We start from the raw sequence: 22,057 nt of genomic DNA, 5'->3' as shown, positions 1-22,057 counted from the left end.
ATGAGGTTGTCTGTGGAAGTTGAGAGTTATAAGTTAAGTGGCTCAAGATTTTAATTTTTAAACACTGGCCTAAAAGTAGAATAACTTCCTGATGAGAGGGTTTGTTTTTGCGTAATTTTTTGAAGGTTTATCACCACGCAAATATTCAGCAAATAAATATGTTGCTTCTTGGTATTTTATATCTAAAATCTAAATATGTGTTTATATATGTCAAACCTCATTTCTGTTTGTTTTTTTCATTCTGCAGTTTATTGTGGAGTGTCATGGGAATACACTTCTTCCCCAGTTTTTGGGCATGTACCGGCTTACTGTTGATGGAGTTGAAGTATATATGGTTGTTACAAGAAATGTGTTCAGCCATCGTTTATCTGTTTATAGAAAATATGATTTAAAGGTGAGAAATAACTGCTGATTAAATAACTGACAAAGTAGCAGAAAATCTTTACTATAAATGGTAGATTATGCTGATGCTTGAATATTGCTCAGAATTTTAATAAATTTAAACTTGTGTACACAAGAGCCAGCATAACTGATTTAATTCTACATTTAGCTTCAGCAAAACTAAAGGATGGTTTTATAGATATTATACAAATGTATCTGTTTTGTGCATTTTTATGTGCAGCAATTTAGCCAGGTATGTTTGCTAAATGTGGCTAGTAGTTAAAGGTAAAACTCTTCACACTAGTACAGCAGTAATTCTGCTTCTTAAAGGTTTTTATCAACATTATGGAAAGCCACAGTTGATTCTGCAGAAGAGGTTTATAAAACAACTGAATAGCATAATTTAAACCAATAAATGCTGCTAACAAAATACATCATTATTGCAAAAGCTTGAAAATTTATCCAATATTTTAAAAATAATTCAAGTGAAAAAGAAAAAAGTCTTTAAAAAACCTAAACATCTGTTTTTATCAAAATATCTGTTTCAGAAGCTTTATCTGCTCATTGTAATTCTGACAGTAGTTAATATACAGTGCTTACAACAAATACCCAAAATGTAGTCTTAGTCTTTCTACCCAAGGGATGGTATTTTAATTTCCTCTGTAAAGTATCCCCTTAGAAACCTACTTCTTTCTAATACATTTAATTTCTATGTGCTGAACCACTAAGTGCATCTGCAAGCTTGTTTTAAGATGTTCATTTATCATTCTGTATTAGGAGATTTGTAATGGTGTATAGTGCACTATCCTTTCCTACTGTCAAGTGTCTGTAGCAATTGCTTAGATAGTTGACTGAACTTGATTTATAAGAACTGATTTCCAGATTGTCAACAATTTACTTTCTGATATTCAGTACTATTGGCAGCAGTTGTTACCAGAGAAAGTTATTTTTTCTAATTTGAGAGAACTGTGATTTAGAGCATTGTAATGTCTAGATGCATTAAAAAGGGTACAAAAGCACAACAGAAAGAAACAGTAATTATATACAGTATGTTCTTAACATTGGTGTCAACAACTCTTTGTTATTTACCTCTGTGAATGCTTCTGTAGTCTATTCAGTTTGTCCAGCTGGACAGCATGGCTTTAACTTCTCATGCAATTCAAATTTAACATCAATATCATATTCCTCAAAACAAATTCCTTCACTGAAGAGATTTATAGTGATGCTGCATATATTATAAATTGCTTTTTCTTGATATTCTTTGCTATGGCATCTCTAGATGTAGATTCATATTCCTTTTTAGTACATGAATATTTTTGACACCAGCTTAGAACTCATTTTGTAGCACAAGTCTCTACCTATGTAGATACAAGAAAAAAAGAACACAGATCAGCATAGGATTTCAAGGGTATTTTTTTGGCCATGGATGCATTTTGTTAAAATTACTTCAATGTCATTTTTTTACCAAATGTCAAATTTGACATCCTTCCTAATTTTTTCTATTGTGAATATTTTTTTCTTTTCCTTCAGTTTGATTTTCAGTTGATCTTTTTCTCCGGCCTAATAGTCTGTTGGAGCATAGAATACAATATAAAAGATGTCTCCTGAGTAAAGTAAAATGTTTGGTTTTCACCAGGCTTTATTATCAGTTAAGAATAATTCAATTAAATCCCTGCTTGCTGGGCCATACATATATAATATGAATATACATATGTATATACAATAACTAAAAGATACTGTCCCATATATCTTTCCTCTCCATCACTTCTGAGTTTTCTAATTTTCTTTCTGTAAACAGAATAAAACATGCTATAAAAGGGTGTGGTTGGGGATCCTCACATTCTTTAAACAAGTAGGACTCCACTCCAGCACTTCTCTACACAATGCACACACTTTAACAAACAGCAGAGCTAATTTACCCATCTTTCAATGTCCAGTTACCATATTTATAGTTACTATTTCTTGCAATACTGTTATGTGATAAACAGATGCTGGGTATTTAAAGGTGTGTTTCTGCTCCAAGAAATTTTTAAGGAAATATAGTTTCTTTTTTTGGCAGCTCCCAGCTTATTCAGAAAGCACCATATTACCCACTACTTTTAATGTAAAAAATAAATTTAAAAAGAAAATCCAAAATGTCTTTGGCAAGCACTGTAAGTCTTGTGAATCCACAGTTGGTCTGTTTTATTTTTACTCCATGTTGCTGTGAGATGCATTGTTCTTGTTTGTACTTCATGATCTTTTAAATACTTGTTTATATTGTGGGACATCCTTTTCAAATGTGTATTATGAATGTCCAGACGGTTACACAGAATAGGCTATTCCATATCCATACTGCTAAATTGGCACAAAAAGGTGAGAAGTCTGCCAAGCAAACTGAACTTCCAGCATAATACACACAAAATGAGGATGAGAGATGGGGAAAAGCTCCAGGAATTAGGAGGACAATAGAAGTAGAGCATTTGAGGATTGAATCCATCTTTCTTCTCTCATGATGCATCTTCTTTACATGATTGCAGCAGTTCAGCAGTCCTGGACATTCTACCTACTGTATCACCATTCTTTAAAACATTTCTCAAGTTCAAAAGAACTCAGTTCATCCACTTTTTGACCTGTTATCATAGCATTTTCTAATTATTTTCTGACATATGCACATTTTTAGATCCATTTTTTCTGTTTCAGGGCTCTACTGTGGCTCGAGAAGCCAGTGACAAAGAAAAGGTATGGTGCATTTCTCTTTCTTTTTAAATTAATTAATCTTCTAGCTAGACTCAGAACAAACATAACTGGTGCTGTTCTGATCCCTTCCCTTTTTTCTGCCATTTTCTTCCCTCTTGAGTTCTACCTTACCCCTCCTTTATCTGTCCTCTATTTCCTGCAGACCTTTGAATGTTGGTTTGCAAAGGTGTTCAAATTTCAGAGGTAAGTGAGCCTCCTTTGCCTCCTCCTTTTCCTTTTCTCTTCTCTTAGTTTCTTCAGAGTCTGTCCTGTGCTAGGAAAACATCAGAACTTTGTTCCCTTCTCTCCTGCTTCATCTTCTTTCTCTTCCTCTTTTAATATTGAGATTTATGAATACTCTATGTCAGTTAATGGAATTATATGATGGGACACCGCTTCTAAAATGAGAGCAAGAATGAACCAAACCTTGAATTAGGAGAACCCTTGGGTATGTAAAGCTCATACAAATGAGCAAATGACTGACAGACTTGGATGTACATGTAGCTATAATGAGAGACAGTCTCCCTCAAATTCTGGGCTGAAACTTTGCTCTAAATGGAAATAGATTGCTTTTTCTTCACCTCCAACTTCAGTTCTTTTGGAAAATTTAATGTTCTCAGTTTTTCTTTGTGGTTTTAGCGAAATAGCCAGATGACCTTTTAGGAGAGGTTTCTCTGGAGATTCTACAGATAATTAGAAGTGGAACATAGTCTCCATCATCCAAGACTTCTTAGATCTCGAATTTGGGTAAGGTCTAACAACCCATGGCCCATGTTTTCTTAATTTGTCCAAGCACATTCCTCCTGAATTAGCATGAGATCGTTCAACAGTTCACTTAAAAGAGTTCATTTTATGTTGTTCCCAAATTCCATTCAGATAATTTTTCTCCTAAGCAGTAGTTGTACCATACCTGACTCTCTGAATCTTCCACAGATCACACAACTGCACTAAAGGAGTAAAGGGACATGTCAGTTCTCACTGCATGAAAAACTCTGTGTCAGGTTTTTTCACCTTTCCTAAGACATGATGGCACACTTAAAATTCTTCTTCCAGCATTAGGCAGTACCACGGCCCGACATGTGAGCTGCAGTTAGATTGCCTCTAGATTAGCATTAGCTCTCTTTTGCTGTACCAGGCCCTCAAGATCATGTCTTGAATGGTCTCCATTCTTTCCTTTTGTTACCTGTTTTTGGTTTTGTTTAGTGGCAATTATAGTGTTTTTAAAGTGCTTGGAGTAACTCTTCAGTGTCTTACAAACAATACCTCATGTCATTGAGCTGTACTATTAAAACAATCTGATAAAAAGGATGAGGACAAATTGTTTGGATGGGACTGCTTCAGGTTGCAACATTAATGCTTGCACTAGTAACATTAAATTTAAAAATATTATCTATAGTCAGCTGTATAGCAGGTGATACTAGACAGATGTTTAGCAAAGTAGTTTTGAGCAATTTTAGAAATATGCCTCATACTAATAAATAGATTAATAATAGTACATGTATATTGTAGTTAATACATTGAGTGAGAACCTCAGAGAAACAGTGCCCTAATTTTTCTCCTCTGTAAGTTCACGGAAGAATTACTACTAAACTTGCTTATAGATAAATTCAAACAAAATTGTGTACTTTTACATAAATGCATACAATAATTATTCTGTAAATTTAATGTGAAATCATAACTTCCATAAGGCAGATAACAAAAATTCTTACCAATTTCACATCTAGAACCTTCCCTTTGATTTTGAGTACTTCTCTCAAAACAATGCATAAAATCCTCATCACCCCCTAATTCTTATTCTGCTATTTTAATAGTTTGATTTCTTGGGGATGGAACTGCACAAAGCTTACTGATGTTGTAAGAAGACAGTCTGAGGCTTTCAGAACAGTTTTCTGTTGCTCATCATTCCCCTCAAACCCCACTGCAATGCAGCAGGGAATTGACAAGATTGCATTCAGAAAAAAGATTTCTAAGGAAGGGAATTACTGGATAGGCTTCTACATTCATAGAGGGAATAACATTTTATGTTTTGAGACTCTTAGGGGTTCAAGCAAGGGAAAATTAGTATTTTGCTTATTGCATGGGGCTTTTTAAGTTTTGGAGTCTGCTGTTTGATTTGAAAGGGCCAGAATACCTTTTGCCTGTGGATTGCAGATGTTGAGAAGATTTGTCATCACTACGTTCTGAATCTCCTGCAGTATGCATTACAACAGATTTACTCAAATTTCTCAAATATTTCTAACACACGGCTTTTAGGTTTAAATAAAAAGGATATTGTATATTTATATGAATAGACAAGGGAAGTTTGGTTCTGAAACTCTAAGCATGTCATGAGAGGTATCTGCACATGTGCCACTGATTTCAGAACCTGAGGACTCTGTTGAACCTGGATATGTAAATGGTCTATTATTCCTGAGTGACAAGTGGAGCCTGTAGCATGGTTTTTAACTTCCATTTTCTCTTAAGTAGATGCCAGTATTTCAAACTTCCTGTTGTCATCTCTGAGAATCTCAAATCAATCTTAGGATATGAAAACAACTGGAAAGATTTGACTTGAAAGGCGGGTGGGGGGAATGGTGTTTTAACAAATTCTCTGAAGAGATTTTGGCATGTTCTATCATACAAGAAATTGCCCTAATTTTTAGCCAGATGAAAGCTAAATCGTTGATTTAGTAATATTATTTTGAAAATTATATTAATATTAATAAACTTTTATTAATGGCAGTATAATTACTTATAACTATATAGCTATTCACATATGTGACAGCAATAAAGAAAGCTTTTGGTACTAAAATATATGGCTAAATTGTCTGGCAGTAGCTAGTTTTTAAATGGGTTTTTAAGTAATTCATAGTGAGTTTTAAATGACAACATTCAAATAACCAGAATATCAAGAATAATGTTTACTTGCCTTAAAGCTGGACAAGTCAGAAGACAGAAGAGCAAGTCTTTCAGTCACATTCTAATGCAGACTGTAAATTCTAGATGTATTACTTTGCAAAAACAAATTTAGTGAAATTTATGTTCTTGAATCTTCTTCCTATCAAACTAAAAATGACTCAGTTAATGAAAAAGAGACAAATATGCAAAAATATTTAATGAATAAGAAATCAGAGATAATAATATAATTCTACTTTAATTTGGTAGTGTAAAATAGGTATTAGTATTCAAACATTTTTCAAAGTCAGTTTTTAGGATGAAAAGTTGTCAGATTGAGAATGGTACTTTTCCATCCTTTTACAGTTTACCTCCTCCTTGACTGTCTTCAGCTGTTTAATATCCTAACATATGGATGAGCAGTTCCAAAACTGTCATTTCAATATTTTGTGATAATCGGTGCAGAAACAAGCACCATTCCGTTAAATTTCACCTTAACACGCAGTGTCTTTCATTTGTGTTACAAATGATACTTTTGATAATAAAGGCATCACTTTCTTGGCAACATCACTTTCTTGTATCATAACATACACTTAGAGATACCTTGGATTTTAAAAGAAACAGTATGTTTCAACAGTTGTTGGATTCTGACAGCTGCTCCATTTAATTTTTTGGGCTTTACTACTCTTTTAAAAATTTTTATTATTGTAGTAATGGGCATTTTCTATTCATTCTTTGGACAATTTTGCCCTCTTAAGTGAAATGAGAATAATGCAAAACTCCCCTGGTGGTCTAGCTGCTCACAATTATGCCGTACTTGCAGTAAAAAATCAAATTAGCGGTAACAGCTGAGTCTACTTGTACTGATAAAAAAATCTGTATGAAAAAATACTGATAAAAAAAAGCTGTTGCTTGTGAGAGAGCAGTTCAGAAAGAAATCTGAAGAAGAAAAATCCTAACTGAACTGATGCCCACCACATTTCATCTTTCTCAAGCAATTTCAGAGATTATTATACGTTTTTTAAATCAGTCTAGAACTGGTTGCATTGCCACCTCTGTAGTATGTGTTGTTTCCGAAATCACCTTTCATAAATGCAGAAAAATTATAGCAAATACAATTGAATAAAGGATTTTCTATTCAAGTTTCTTTTGGGAAAAAGATTGCCATAATTGACAGCTATGTTGCATCTTAATTAAATTGGATGCAAAATACATAGCTGTGATAATTAGATGGAAAGTTGTCACTAGACGTTAGCTTTGTGTTTTACTTTTTATATTACAGCATGTAGTAATTAACTGATTTCTGAGAGGAAAGTATAACCTAAGGAAGGGCTTTAGTAGAGGAGCATAGCAACAAGATCACCCAGTCTTGACTCAGTTTTTTGTTACTTTTGGTGTCACTATGTAAAACCTTATTCAAGGTACATCATTCCAAAGTATGAGCTATTTTTTCCTGCTATTTTAGAATTGCTGATTTCGGAACATTTTTGTACTTACTTCTTATTAGTGATTTCAGTCTGCTTCATGTGCTGATCTCACACAAGAGACTTGTGAAGTGTCTTAGATTTATCTGTGAAATAAATCTAAACATTGCAATGTACTGAGATTATAACTTTCAAAACATCACACTCCAAAGATAGGGAGAGATATTCAGGGTTTTGATTTCAGCATTTTTAGCCTTTTCATGACACCAACCCCATTACAGTTTTTCAAAACAAAGCACTAGTTTGCCTTTGTTTGGTTTTGAGAGGGGTGGGGGTGTTTTGTTTCATTTTTGTTTAGAGAAGTCTGCTTTCCATATGTTAAAAAAAATTTAGAAAATAACAGGGGAATTTTGTGTTGTATTTTATATGTTGCATGTTCATTTTGCAGCAGGAAGACGTTAATGCTAGGAATAATTCTGGATGCATTTCCTTGAGCATTGAAAAGACAGTTTCTATTTTGGTACGTGCTTGAGTACTTAACCCTTCTACAGCATCCTGCACAATTTTTTCTCCCTACATTCCTACAAAAATGTTTGTTGTACTGGCTAAAGTCATTTCAGTGTTTTCCCTCAAACCCTGTTTTGGGGTTACAGCTTTATTTCCATTGCCTTTGTATAGAAACCCCTGTCTGGGGCAAGGCAATTTGTACAACCAAAGTTTGGACCCAGCTCACAGAACTATGGGAGGCAAGAAGCTGCATAATTCCAAAGGAAGTTATTCCTCCATCTTGTAGATCTTGTGACTCCAGAGTTTTGATTCAATTCAAAGTCACCTGTTCCAAGTTATTGCAAACTCTATTTAGTATTATAGCCTTTTTTTTTTTTTCTAAACACTGTCTTCCATATATGCTGATGAGCCCAGTACTTTAAAAAATTAAGGTGTATTTGGGCCATTTGCTGTTAAAAAAGTCCAGGGTGTGGACCTTAACTCTTGGCAGATGTTTTACATAATTTTCAAAAGTTATAAATTGTAAGCCAGATTTTTCCATGATCAGCTGCATGAATAATGTGACTTGTGGCTAGTTCCAGAGAAAAAATAAGGCTGCTATGCAACATTTCTCCTAAAATCTAAACCTTGTCTTTGTTAGATGAGAAACTTCTGCCAGAACATGAGGACAATTAGTCTTTTTCCTTTTTCAATCCCTTATTTGGAAACTTACCGGAACTGCAGCTGTTTTAGCAAGCTGCTTCCAAAATGCCAACATTAATGTTAGCTATGACCATTATTTTTCATGTCATGATGCATGTAAAAACCCCTTTGTGGGAAAAAAAATTGCTAATGTTCATTTCGAATCATTAGGATAGGATGCTGAACCGAGATGTCCTAAGAAATACACAGAAAGTATTTCCATGTTCATCTAGCAATTAAACTTCACCTGATTCTTATATTCCAAGACTTTTTTTAATTCAAAACAGTATTAGCTCTTACAGTGTACTTTTATTTTGAAGAGGCTTTACACATTCTGTCATCTTAGTTACGTAAAAATCTTTATTGATTTTCAGCCTTTCAAAGGCAGTGAAATCTTCCTGCCATTAAAATTCTCTGTGACCATGGCAAACTTTGGAAAGCAAACCTGAAGTGTGCTGATAACATGCTTTTTTAATAAATAAATATTTTATATTTATAAAATCTGCTGTGCCTTTCTTGCATCTTTAAGTAGGAGATTAAAAACAGTGGAGGTGGTTCAGAAAGAAAATCTATTATTAATTTAGTGGAAGTAGTTAGATGCTCATCTCCTGTGCAGCTCTTAAAATATTTAGTTCTTTAATGACAGTAATATGTTCATTATAATGAATTACATTCTAGGAGAATCATTTTCCAACAAGGATTGTGCTTCATTGAAAATATTTGAGACATCATAAAAAATTAACCATATCAATTATTTCATTAAAGCAAAGTCTCAGGTTTTTTTTATTCAGATAATGTTCTAAACTGCCACAATGTGACTTTATTTGTGTTTATTTTACCATGGAAGAAATGAACATAGTGGAATTTTTCAACATAAATGAATGTATTATTAATTCAACATAACTACAAGAGCCTCTTCTGGTTGAATGTTTCATAGGTTTTGATTCTTAAATTCACAAATCAATCTTAAGACAAATTTCAGTTAAAGTACTACTAGAATCACTTTTATCAATGGCTGTCATTAGTAGTATGTGGGACTGCAACAGTATCCTAGGACTATTCAGCTTTAAATAAATAAGGAGAATAATACTGTCTAGTACACACAAAAAAAAAAAAAAAAAGCTCTGTCTGGTAACATCTAGAAAGAGGGAAGAGAATAGGCTGGGATGCATCCCACAAATAATGTAGTGAGGGCAATCACCGGCACAGAGCTTTTTAGCTTCAGTTGCTTAGATGTTGTTTTTACTTTGTCCTTTTTCTTCACTTGCTTTGGAGCTGGCTTTTAACTTAGGTGGTTCTACACTTGCCAGTTCTTGACAACTATGGGTATTTGGGTGAATAAAAATTACCTCAGATAAATACTGTCAGAGGGATGATTGTGGGCTGGGGGAACCTGCATGCAAGGCAGTGAGGAGTCTGGCTTTTTTTGGGAGTGCTGACTCACTGCCCAGAACGTCCTTGGGAGTACCCCTTGGGTCTTGTGATGGCAGGCAAGAACTGCAGCAGTGTCAGCTTTGCTAGCTCACTTTTATTAAAAATAGATCAGAGACAAGGTTAAAGTGAAGTATGGCACCTGCACAACTGGCTTACCAGCATTAGCATCTTCCAGAGAAGGCACTTCTTTTAATTTAAGTTTATTTTTACTACCGTAAGACTGTCCTCAGTGGCGAGGCAGCTTCCCCTCACACCCCTGCCGGTGTGATGGGGCTGCGCTCTGTGGGAAGCCTGCGGCAGAGCCTAGAGGCAAACAAGCATCTCAGCATCTTAACCACAAGCACATCCTCCCACTGTGCTCACCCCCTAGCTTTAAACAGCACGAGTAGGGGGGTTTTCTGTGTTAATGGGCTTGTTTCACTTTAACCTCTGCCTGATTTCATCAATAACTTGGATATACTAGGTGGAAAAATAATCTGGGGATTTTTTTTTTTTTAAGTGATTTTGGGCTAAAAGTGAAAGAATCTTGGTTTCCTGCATTCTTTTCATTATTGCTTCATATTAAATTATTTCATCCAAATCTCCTCTCCATTCTTAAGCATCCCACGCACTGGATTCCATCCTCCAGTGTTGGCAACATCCCTGGATCCACAGTCCTGCCTTTGCAGGGTTAGCCCTGTCCATGGGACACTATGCTCACTTGAGTGTAATCTCTACAGCTGTTAGCCTGGAATGCTTATCTGATGTTACCCCTGCTCATTTGTGTCCTAAACCTCTTACTGAGTAGTCCAGAAAGAAAATCAATGCATAATGTGCAGTCATATTGTGGTAAACAATTCATTGTGAGCTTCAGAAAGTGTCCAGCATTGTTTTTGAGTAAAGCAGGAGAACAGTGCTGAACCTCCTTGGAAGTGGAGTCTCAGAGAGATTAATGGTTACAGCACCATCTAAGCTGCTTAGGTGTTTGTTTTCTTTTCTTTTTTTTTTAAATATAAATAGAGGATCACTATTAGAGAGTATTTTAATGTATCAGAATGTTCTAGATGCAAGACAATAATAATTCAGAGCAGCCAGACTAGGACCTTATGTTTTTTTCAAACTTCATAGGTATTGGAATGCAGTGGATTTAATAATGGATTTGTAACTATTATAATGCTACTAATCTCTGAAGTGGTTTTGAGCAGTTATTGGAAGAAAAGGATCTATTTTAAACAAAAGTAGCATTGTGGGATCTCAAGCAATTCACAAATTCCAGGTCCAAAAAATTAATTTGGACAGTTAGGAAACTGACTGTTTTGGCCATCTCAGTACACACAGCCTAACGGCAAAAAAAACTTATGGCTACTGTGAAAATCTATGAGGGCCTTTCAGAGTCTGCTGTGGTGCTCACATTTTAATGCTGTGCTTTCCAAGGTATATATATTGGAGCAGAGGAAAGAAGCTCTCAGGTTCTTTTCCTTGCTGTGTCATAGGAAGAAAATAAACTTTATGAAAAATACCATCTCCAGTAGGATTATAAGCAATGTCTGGCTAGTTAAACTTACAGAGGACATTCCTGTAGGCTGATGTTAGTTGCCTTTTATTCCTAGCAGAAGGACTTTCAGATTAAGAGGAAATTATTTTATTCAGGGTACTCACTAGTTTTTGGCCACTGACAGTTCATAGGAATTGCAGCACTGGTTGTTCTGCAACATTTTCTTTGTAAAGGAAACCTGTTCTTCCATACTATTGATTAAAGTTGGGGCAGAGAGAAAGGCTGTTGATTGCCTATAATGGGTCAATTTTTTAAAAGCTTTGACTGCAGAAGTTATTATTACTTCTAGTTTGCTTGACCAAATATTCCTGAAGGAACTGCTCTTTTGTTTGTCAGTTTGCTGGGGTTTTTTGTGCAAACTTCTAGTCACTGCCCATAAAAAACAGAGCCCATTTGAAGTGTTGCAAATCACTTAATGGGGGAGTTGAAGACAAAGGTAATCAATTTGTTCCAACATCAAGAATATTTAATTATGGTCTTCTCTGGCATTTGCTACTTTTAAGCAGAATTTCATAATTCATATTTATATGATGCTTTCCAATGATTATTTGGTATTGGCCACTTGTAAGCATTCACAGTAGTTGTGCAAAATGCAGTCCAGTCTGACTTCCTCTGTAAGACCTGATGCAGGCCCTTTGTTATGAGATATAATTTGTGTTTTGACTTCACTTATTGCTAGTCACTTTGACAAATGACATCTTGGAAGAAGCTCAATGCAAATCAGTGTTCAATGCAAATCCAGTATTGAGTGGAGATTCTTTCCTAGCTACATTTGCTGCCCAGTGGACAGATATCTTCTAGGCCATTTCCAGGAGGGATATGCTAAGGAAAAAGAGCTCCATGGATGCAGTTACAGAGAGCTGTGTGCCACGGAGGAGACGCAGCTCAGGAGTGCCTTTCTCGAGCACAGGGGCTGCACCAGGTCAGCAGCTTCACCACACTCCTCTTTACAATCCTGCTCTTACAGGAATTTTGGTTTGTTTTAGGCCAAAGAGCTGCCGACATTCAAAGACAATGATTTTATTAATGATGGCCAAAAGATTCATATCGATGAGAATAACAAAAAGATGTTCCTTGAGAAACTCAAAAAGGATGTTGAGGTAAGAATGTGTCTGTTCTGTTACATGTGATTAAAATGTGTGGCAAATTATGGATGTCCCAGGAAATTATACCTGTAATTCAATAGTAAAAGCTCTTGTTTATAAAACTGTAAACACTGACTGTTTTAAATGAAACACAATTTAAACTTTCAGGAGTTGGTCACTGCTTTGCTGATGTGATAAATGGCTTGCTGCCATAGCTGGTTGCCATACATTGTTCCTGCCTTGATGATGTGATGTTAAAATGATGGTACTGCTTAGGACTTAAATGCTTTACAAGCCTAGTACTTCCAAATGCCCCCGAGAGAGAGGTGAGTATTGTTAGTTGTATTTTACAGGTGGAGGTCCCTCAAAGCTAAGGCCAAACATGGACTGTAGTCCATCAGAGGAGGGGCATCTCCCCTGCTCACAGCTGTGCATGACCTTTTTGTTTAATAATAGTAATCCAGCTTTAAATCATTCTTAGTATCACAACAGTAGAGTGCTTCAGTAATCTAAATGCAGCAACTGGATTCTCATCTTAATATAGACTTTAATATACATTTGTAATTTATTTGGCTGAGTATAGTAAATACTTGAAAGAAAAGTGTTAATGTATGAATTTAATGAAATATTTTTACTGATTTTGTTCAGCTAATAAAATAAACATCAGACTAACTTGTTCACACAACTTGCATTTAGTTTGTGTAAATTAAAATATTATTTCTAAACATGGTATTTTGCAGCTTATACTCAAAGACTAAAATCTGTTTTCAAGTGAAAAGGCAGATTTGGAAGAGACTTGGTAGCAAAATGTGTCTGTGACTTAATAAGACTTTCAGTTATTTATATCAAAAGAGCTCTGTGAATTGACTTTCTGAACTCTTCAGATCTGTATCTCATTAGTTGTACAAAACAAAATACTGTTACTTTAGAATTTACCCAATAATTTGCTTCTGAAGAAATCTAATTTCCCATCATAGTAACAATGGGAAATTTATGATGGTGAGGATGATGAAAATATAAATACCTCGTGAAATACCAATGTGTGTTTATTTTATATTTAAAATATAGTGCTCTACTGATGTCACAGCTCTAGAGATAAGTTTATTTGGGTTAAAATTTTGTGCTCTTTTAGCATGTTGCTGACTACTGCTTTTACAGTAAGTAAGTTGTAGATAATATCTTAAGTGTGAGGAAGGGATTTGGAAGATACTTTCTTACCCTGAAAAGTAGATTGTCTATGATCTATATTATTTACCAGACTGGGAATATAATGGAAGATTATGACTTGAGAGGCTGTTTTTATGGGTTTGAAGTTTATACAGAGAATTGTTTAATATCCATGTAAACCACTAGTGTGAAGTGATCTGGCTCCTGATTTTGACAATGGCAAGCTATTCTTTAACCTTGGTTTTCTTTTGTTGGTTCTTTTGCCCTTACTAGATAACTGATAGGCACACTTTGTAACCAATGTGTTAAAGCACTCATTTCACTACAATGAAAATAAATGCACAGTACTTAGTATATTATCTTATCAGACAATATTTATAGTTTAACATATAATAGAGTACTATTCTGAGCTATACAGCTTTATCTCTGTTCTTTTTTTACATTAAGCTTTGTTTCTATATTTCTCTCCTAATCAAGTCCTCTGTCCCCTTCCTGTGTTCAGACACAAATTATTACTGCTATTTTGATGTCCCTTGTCTTTTCTCCCATCTCCTTATTCCACTGCAAGTGTCCCGAGAAAAACTACATATTTTTTCCATTTAAAATCAGATTTTTTTTTCCAATTTTGTATCTTACTGTTTTTTCCCCAAGAGTCCATTCTCTTTCATGCTGTTCTTTATTAGTATTGGTAGATTTTTTCCCCTGTATTTACCAAGTAGTGATTAATATGCCTGGAGTTCTTCTACCCCCTCACCTTTGCCCAGTCTCATCTATTTGTCTTTTGTATTGTGCATCATGTCTTCAAACTTAGATCCCCTCCAGATTTGTGAACAGTCTACTTTTTATTTTACTGAAATAAATTATACTGAAATCAATTTAAAGCAGTTTCTTCTTCTTAAAACCTCATCTCAATCTCACAATATTTCTTCTAGAACTTGAATTTACAGTTATCTCCAGCTTGTCTATTTTCTCAGAATCAGATTTTGACAAACCGGAGTTTCTCATTACCTAATATTTTATCTTTTTCATCACAATCACTAGCTCTGTGCCAAAGTCTAGCTCAAATGACTTCTTCCCTGGTCTGCTCTAACTTCCTTTTTATAACCATTTAGTGTTTATAAAAACTGAAGCAATTTTTATTTTAAGCCACTTTCTCTACATACCACAAGCATGGTCTTCACAAGTTTGAAATCACAGTACTTCTTTTAAGCTTCAGCACAGCTCTGTCCTGCCTATCCCTCACCCCCTTGAGTTGTTTATCCCATTTTCCTGCTTTTATGCCTTCCTTATTTCCATCCTTCTCTTTCTGCCTTATCCCATTCTCCTCAACTAAAATAACTTTGTACATAGAGTGTATTCATCTTTCAATTTCCTAACATCTCCCATCCTTACTCTTTATTCAAAACCACCCTTCCATTCATGTACATGTTTTGCTTTCGTGATGCAAATCATGAGCCTGTGACTGTGAAGAGAATACATCACTTCATGTCTTCAGAGTGTAAAACTTCACAGCTTTTCCACTGCAAGAATTTTTGAACACTTTTTCATGATTCTTTAATTAAAGACTTTAAAGGGATTGAGAGGGGTTCAGCTCATAGTGTGCTCTACATCTGATAGCACAGAGGCTGCTCTGGACACTGAGCCGTGACAGAGCAGTCCCTACTTCAAGTGTGTGATCTTAGGCACCACAGCATAAGGAAGATACAAAGCTGTCCAAAGGAGGGCAGAGAGGATGGTGCCACAGCACCAAGCCTGACAGAGTTCAAGAAGCATTTGATCAATGTTCTCAGGCACATGGTGTGACTCTTGGGAATGTTTCTGTGCAGCAGGACCAAGAGTTGGACTTGATAATCCTTGGCGGTCACTTCTAACCCAGGATATTCTATGAATCTGTAATTTAACTGAAACATGAGACAGGATTAATAGCTTACAAGCACACTGGTCTCCACTACTCACATATTTTTTTTTCCCTGAGTCTTTTGGAAGAGTGGGCTACACTATAAGTTTCAAGTAATTTGTGTGCTGCTAATATATTTTAGTAAAATCAGGTATCTCTTTTCCAGCTTTATCACTTAAACTTCCCTTTTGCTCTCTCTCAGAAGTGCCTTAGAAGTTTTTCTCAACTGGTGACACCTTTGTGTAACTTCTGTTGTAAGTGAAGCTTATGTTTTTCAGCAATATTTATAGACTGCTTATCACTTTCTAGTTCCTTGCTCAGTTAAAACTCATGGACTACAGCTTGCTGGTTGGAATTCATGATGTTGAAAGAGCTGAACAGGAAGAAATAGAGTGTGAAGAGAATGATGGAGAAGAGGAAGGTGAAAGTGATGGGACCCACCCCATTGGAACCCCTCCAGACAGTCCAGGAAACACCCTCAACAGCTCACTGCCTTTGGCTCCAGGGGAATTTGATCCAGCTATTGATGTTTACGGAATAAAATCCCATGAAAGTAAGCAGTAAGAAATATTTTTATGTTAAGGTGGTTTGATTCTTGCATCAGACTTCTAGAGTCCTCACAAACATGTAAAGGCAAATGTAAATTGAAAAACAGAAGTTCACTCTGTGGAAAAGGAAATTTGCTCTTTGGTGCAGCAGAAAGGAGAAGATTTCTATAATGCTTGGCTATTCCAGTTCACCAGTTCTCCAGCAGTTAATTCATGGGGTTTTCATCCCTTTTGGGAAGTCTAGTATCTATAATTGGTTTTTTCTGGTTAAACACTGTTAAACACTGCCTAAAAAGAATGAGACAAGAAGCATTCCAAGTTATATTTCATTTTTTTGATTACTTTTTGAAAATTTATGCACTCATACCCACATTCTGTGTTGCAGCTAAGAAAGTCATCATAAGGAGTGTGTAAGAAGCCTGAAACTGAGTTTAATGTTAGTGTGTAAAATTAAGTATAACTAGGTACCTCTGGCTGTTCAAGACAGGAAAGTTACCTTTTCTTTTTGTTTGTAAGCATTGACATGGATAAATACATGGTTTTATTCATAAAGAAAATATTATATTAAGCTACACAAGGGGAAGTTTAGGTTAGATGTCAGGAAAAAATTCTTCACTTAAAGAGTGATTGGGCACTGGAATCATCTGCCCCAGGGACATGGTGGAGTCACCATCCCTAGACATGCTTAAAAATGGACTGGACGCAGCACTCAGTTTTAGTTTTGATGAGGAGGTGTTAGGTCATAGCTTGGACTTGATGATCTCAAAGGTCTTTTCCAACTCAGTTCATTCTGTGATTCGGTTTGTTGACACAGAAGCATTACTTTTTATATAGAACTTCTTAGTTTTTCCACAAAGATGAAATCCACATTACTTTAACTGAGCAATAATTCCTACTTCTGCATGCTAGTTTTTTATTTTACACTCATTTAGGGGGTTTTGCATTATATATGACTGCTGTTAAACTCTCAATTAAAAACAGCTTGTGCTTGTGATTTTTACACATCTTGGTTATGACTGACATTGGTGTGTCTTAGCTGCTGATTGAGTCTTACTTGAGTCTCCTTTGTTAGAAGGAGGGTTCGTTGTTAAGATGTGTCAGAAGTCCTTACTGCCCTGTGTTTGCCGTTGGCAGATGCGCCCAGGAAGGAAGTGTACTTCATGGCCATTATTGACATTCTTACTCATTATGATGCAAAAAAGAAAGCTGCCCATGCTGCAAAAACGGTAAAGCATGGGGTAAGTATCTGGCTTGGTTTCTTCCTCTTACTCCCTTTATATTCATGCATTTTTGTTTAGTGCCCTGATATGGGACTGTTCAGTAAATCTAGGGAAAGGCGAATTAGATCAGAATTTTTTTGATTTTTTTCAAGTTTGATGTGCAATAAAAATGTAGAGTAACTGCTATACATTACATACTGAGAGTGGACCTCTTTTTTCAGCTGTGTGCACAGCTTTCTCACACAGAAAGAGCTCTAGTGAGATGCTTTTTAAGACTTTGTCCTAAATTTGTGAGATGTGCCTTATTCTTGCAAACAAAGCTGTTCACCACTCTATGAAAGCTGTCATGAATCTAATTTTGGATGCAGGGCCCTAATGATGGTTTAATTATTTGGTACAGTCTGCTGAAAGCTAGTTCTTCAGCATATAACGTGGCTCACTCTAGAAGACTTCTTCAGGGAAAAAAAAGTACAATTTACAAAATCAGGCATAAAAATATAATTTATATATTAAATACTCAGAGACTGTTCGGTGAAAGCTTCTGTTTGACTGCCATTATTTCATTTTGACTGAAATTGCTGCTTAGCAGCAGACACCAAAGAACTGTGGTGAAACAGCCCAGTCTTCCAGATTTATGATTTATATCTACTATTATCACTCCTATGGTAATTTAACATTCAAATTTCATAAACTTCTTAAAAAGAGCATATTAATTCATGAGGCTAAAATCCCTCCTGTGTCTAAGTATCTAAAGGGTCAGGGCATTGTGGGAAATTTTAGGCAAAGGGCTCTGGACTTTTTAGTTACAGTAGAGAATGATGTGACCTGGCCTGTAGGAGGTAATTTTTTTTGTCTATAAAGCAATGCTCTCATTACTCTGCTTTCTGGACAGCTGAAAGTTGATACAGACCATATGCAGCCATTATCTGGCAATTATTACTGAACTTTGAAAGTAGCAGACTTTAAAAACTCACACTTCTGGCTTAAATAACAGAAATATGTTGTGAGTAATCGCTGTGATTATTGAAGCTGATTGTGATTAGAACTTATTACAGAACATTACTTTCATACATCTATTTTGTTTATTTCTCTGTCTCCATCCTGAGCCACATGATATTGAAGTTCATTTGTTAATTGTATGCATGCATCTTTCCTCTTTTGTAAAACAGGAAAAATATAAATAAAAATGTGGGTAAGGCTCTGAAAAACTCCAGTAAAAATATGAATGAAATCATGACTTCATTGAAATAACAATTTTATGGCTTATTCAGTGAGTGCAGATTTAAATGCGTAAATGTTGAAAAAGTGTTGCTCTTACCATGTATTTCAAACTAGGCTATGTAGCATTCAGGTAACAATACCTGTTACACAACTGTTGACGTGCCAGATCTAAGTATGGCAGTTCAGTCTTCTCTGTACGTGTCTCTTGAGTGCTGCTCAAGAAACCAGAATCTGCTGGTGAATCAATGGGTCGCATGGCTAATGTGCTGTAAAAATTCATACAGGAGACTGAAGTACAACAAAAGTAAAGAGAAACATGGAAAGTAAAAAGAAAATTTTTCAGAAATGGAAGATAGTTATTACAGGGGTGAGTACTGACTATCAGTGTCCTCCTGTGAAGCCTAAAAAGGCACCAGTAAGATTCTACTTGAGGGCCATTACAATTTGTGTTTCTAGTCTCTGGTTCTGAAACTGCACATGAAATTTATTAACATCCTCCATCACAAAAGCATCAAATAAAATACTGGTTCTTCCTTCTTTCTTCTCTCCTCCCAATTCTCTGTATAGGCTGGTGCAGAAATTTCAACTGTTAATCCAGAACAGTATTCAAAGCGCTTCTTGGACTTTATTGCCAACATCTTGACGTAACCTATCATGTTACATAGGACAGACACAAGACCTGGGGACAGCAGCAGTGGCTACAAGTGTAGGGAAAGAAAGGAACTCAGAGAAGCACTCATCTTACAGAAAGCAACCCCTTTGTTTACATCTGCTGGCAAAGATGACTGAAGTGGGGTGGAGTACTCGCTTTAACAGCTGCCTGATATTCCCAGCATAGTTCTAGCTATTTCTGACTCTTTTGTGTGTGCAAAAAAAAAAAGAATTAAAATAATTTAAATAAATAGAACAGCTTACTCAGAGTGCACTGTGACAGTAATACTCTGATGCTACCAGCTGAAATGGAATAAATGAGCAAAGAGGCGTGGGGTGGGGGTGGGAAAGAGTAAATGCATGTTAAATTTACAATATTGATATCAAATTGTAAACTGTGGATCGGTTTATTTTTTGAAAAAAGATACATGACAGTATTCTTCATGATGATGATGATGGTGATAATATTGAAGACCTTACTGCGAATGTTACACTTACACCCTGCACACTGGCACTCCTTAAAAACACAGCTGCAACAGCCCTTGGTGCTGGAGGCTTTTCCTTTTTGGTTTCTAGCAGTTTGGTTTTTTCCTTTTCTTTCTTCTCTCTCCCATTTTTTGTCTTCTTTTTCAGCACATTGCATCAGGAAGTTCAGCCTCTCAGACATCTGAGAGCTGGCATCTCTTAACTTACAAAGAGCTAACATAATTCATGCTATGTGTACATTTTTGCTATAGTAAACTTACATTAAGGGAAAACTTTGCTTATTTCTCTTTGTTACCTGAAGTTTTCATTTGTTTTATACTCTTGCAATATAGGAGCTAATAATGTTACAAGTGTAAGAAATGCTTATCTGAAGAAGCGCATAGTTTTGGGCAATAGTAGCTCCATCTTCTACCCATCCTGAAAGATGTGCACACTGATAGAAATTCCATTCCCTTGTAATTTACTGGGAATTTGAAGTTTAAATGCTTATGTTGTACTGTTGAAATAGCGGTATTTTATTATAGATTATCCCTTGAATAATGAACCCTGAATTTTACTGTTTACATTATTAGGAAAGCAGGGATATTTCTGAATTTCAGAGCCGTGTACAATATAAGACTTTTGAGTTTACATGTAAAGTTATTTTGCAGTACAAATGAAGTAATGTTTGTCATCTTCCAAGAGGTAATGTGCAGTAGTGTACTAAAGTGAATGTCTCGCTCACCTCCATGATAGACTCTTTTACAATAAAATGCGAAAGGATATTTCGGAGGGATTTTTCCCAAGGTTGTCTTTCAGCATCAAAATGACCTGTCCTACCATTTACTCAATTTTGATTGTATAGTACATTGCCTGAAACTGTGCTGATCATGTTTAACTTGTTTAAAATTTTTAAACAACATTGTATTCCTTCTCCTCTTGTATTTTTCCCTGAAAGACTCCATGCTTGAAAGAAACAAATTTACATATGCTTAAAAGTTTATCTACTTATACACTGTGCTAAAGCTGTGCCTTTAAAATTTCTTTATTGAAATTGTTAGATTTTGTAGGCAATGTAAGAGAAGTCAAACCTCCCTCTCATAATTTCTAACTGGGATCAGGAGTGCCAGCATGCCTTCTCCATAACTAATGTCAGTGCTGCTCAGCCTGTAACTGTGCATAACCTACGTTGTGGTTCACTTCAGAGGAGCCCCTACAACAGCAACCCCTTAATTACACTCTCTTCAGTGGCCAAAGGCAATACTATCCCTGTTGCTGTGTACTAATTTTGCTTCCTTTCCCCGACCTTTCCCACAGGGTTTTTTGTTACGTTTGACTTAGTGATGTCTGCAGCACTGTAATGTATGTGTATACTTTTGTATTGTATTTAAATAAGTTGGTACTGTGGCTTGATTTTTATTTTTTTTTTTGTCCTCTCCCTAAACACCCTGGTTGTCTACGTTCTCACCCAAGTTTCGTTTTCTGAAGCTTCTGAAGGTATGAGGCCACAGGGAGACTCTGGAGTAAAAATAAGGTACTTGGAGTACATATTTAATTGCGGCCAACAAGTGTACATTTTTAGACCATTTTCGACATTTACAGCAAAGCATTCTTTTTGTCTGTGTAGCATTTTTGTCACTCACTCTTGTTGATAAACCGTTTATTTGGACAGGGCAAGGAAGACTCATTATTGTGTATGTTAGTGCTTAGATTACACTCCAAACATGAGCAAGGCTTTATAAAATAAAGCACTTTGATGACTCACTAGGTAAATCCTTTGTTCTTGTGTTTTACCTGTGGTTTTGATTGCTTACAGATGAGTTTTGGATGTTAAATGCCTGTATCACAAAGGAAAAAAAATTAAGACAAAATTTAAACTTTAAGTTTTTCACTAGATTCTAACTTGCTTCTTCCATGCTTACTTTAAGGAGCCTGGAATATTTAGTCTCTGGGGTTTTGGGCTAAGACTGGTTCTGAGAGCAAATACTGAGGTTTGTAATTGGCAAATCTGTGGACTAAATCCTAGTATTAATAAGAAAATGGGAAGATCATCCACAATAGTTAATTGATAGAAGGATTGGCAGAACTTTGCTAGTTGTGATCTTATGCTAGACCAATTCTTTTTAAAGTATTTGGGAATAAGTCCAAACTTTCATGGAAAGGGAGGGAGAGAGGGTTTTCAAGACTTTGATTGTCGGGACTTTCAGTGTGTGATGCAGCCTGTGCTGCACATTGTGGGCAAATGGTAGA

At 35.7% G+C, this 22,057-nt stretch overlaps 1 protein-coding gene across 6 annotated transcripts in view; it reads left to right on the top strand.

Moving 5' to 3' along the window:
• Positions 1–21,580, top strand: part of PIP4K2A (phosphatidylinositol-5-phosphate 4-kinase type 2 alpha) — a 151,545-nt gene extending 129,965 nt beyond the window's left edge. For all 6 annotated transcript variants that reach the window (XM_086860651.1, XM_086860656.1, XM_086860661.1 and 3 more), the window contains 6 exons: positions 248–394; positions 3,064–3,102; positions 12,540–12,653; positions 16,012–16,255; positions 17,385–17,488; positions 19,259–21,580. In XM_086860651.1, the coding sequence (XP_086716777.1) occupies positions 248–394; positions 3,064–3,102; positions 12,540–12,653; positions 16,012–16,255; positions 17,385–17,488; positions 19,259–19,339 (729 nt within the window). In that variant the 3' untranslated portion in view covers positions 19,340–21,580. The remainder of the gene's footprint in view (positions 1–247; positions 395–3,063; positions 3,103–12,539; positions 12,654–16,011; positions 16,256–17,384; positions 17,489–19,258) is intronic.
• The last annotated feature ends 477 nt before the right edge of the window (positions 21,581–22,057 follow it).

Source organism: Cyanistes caeruleus, chromosome 1, assembly GCF_971803275.1.
Source record: "Cyanistes caeruleus chromosome 1, bCyaCae1.hap1.1, whole genome shotgun sequence".
NCBI classification, from domain to species: domain Eukaryota; kingdom Metazoa; phylum Chordata; class Aves; order Passeriformes; family Paridae; genus Cyanistes; species Cyanistes caeruleus.
This window is presented reverse-complemented; position numbering and strand designations above follow the sequence as displayed.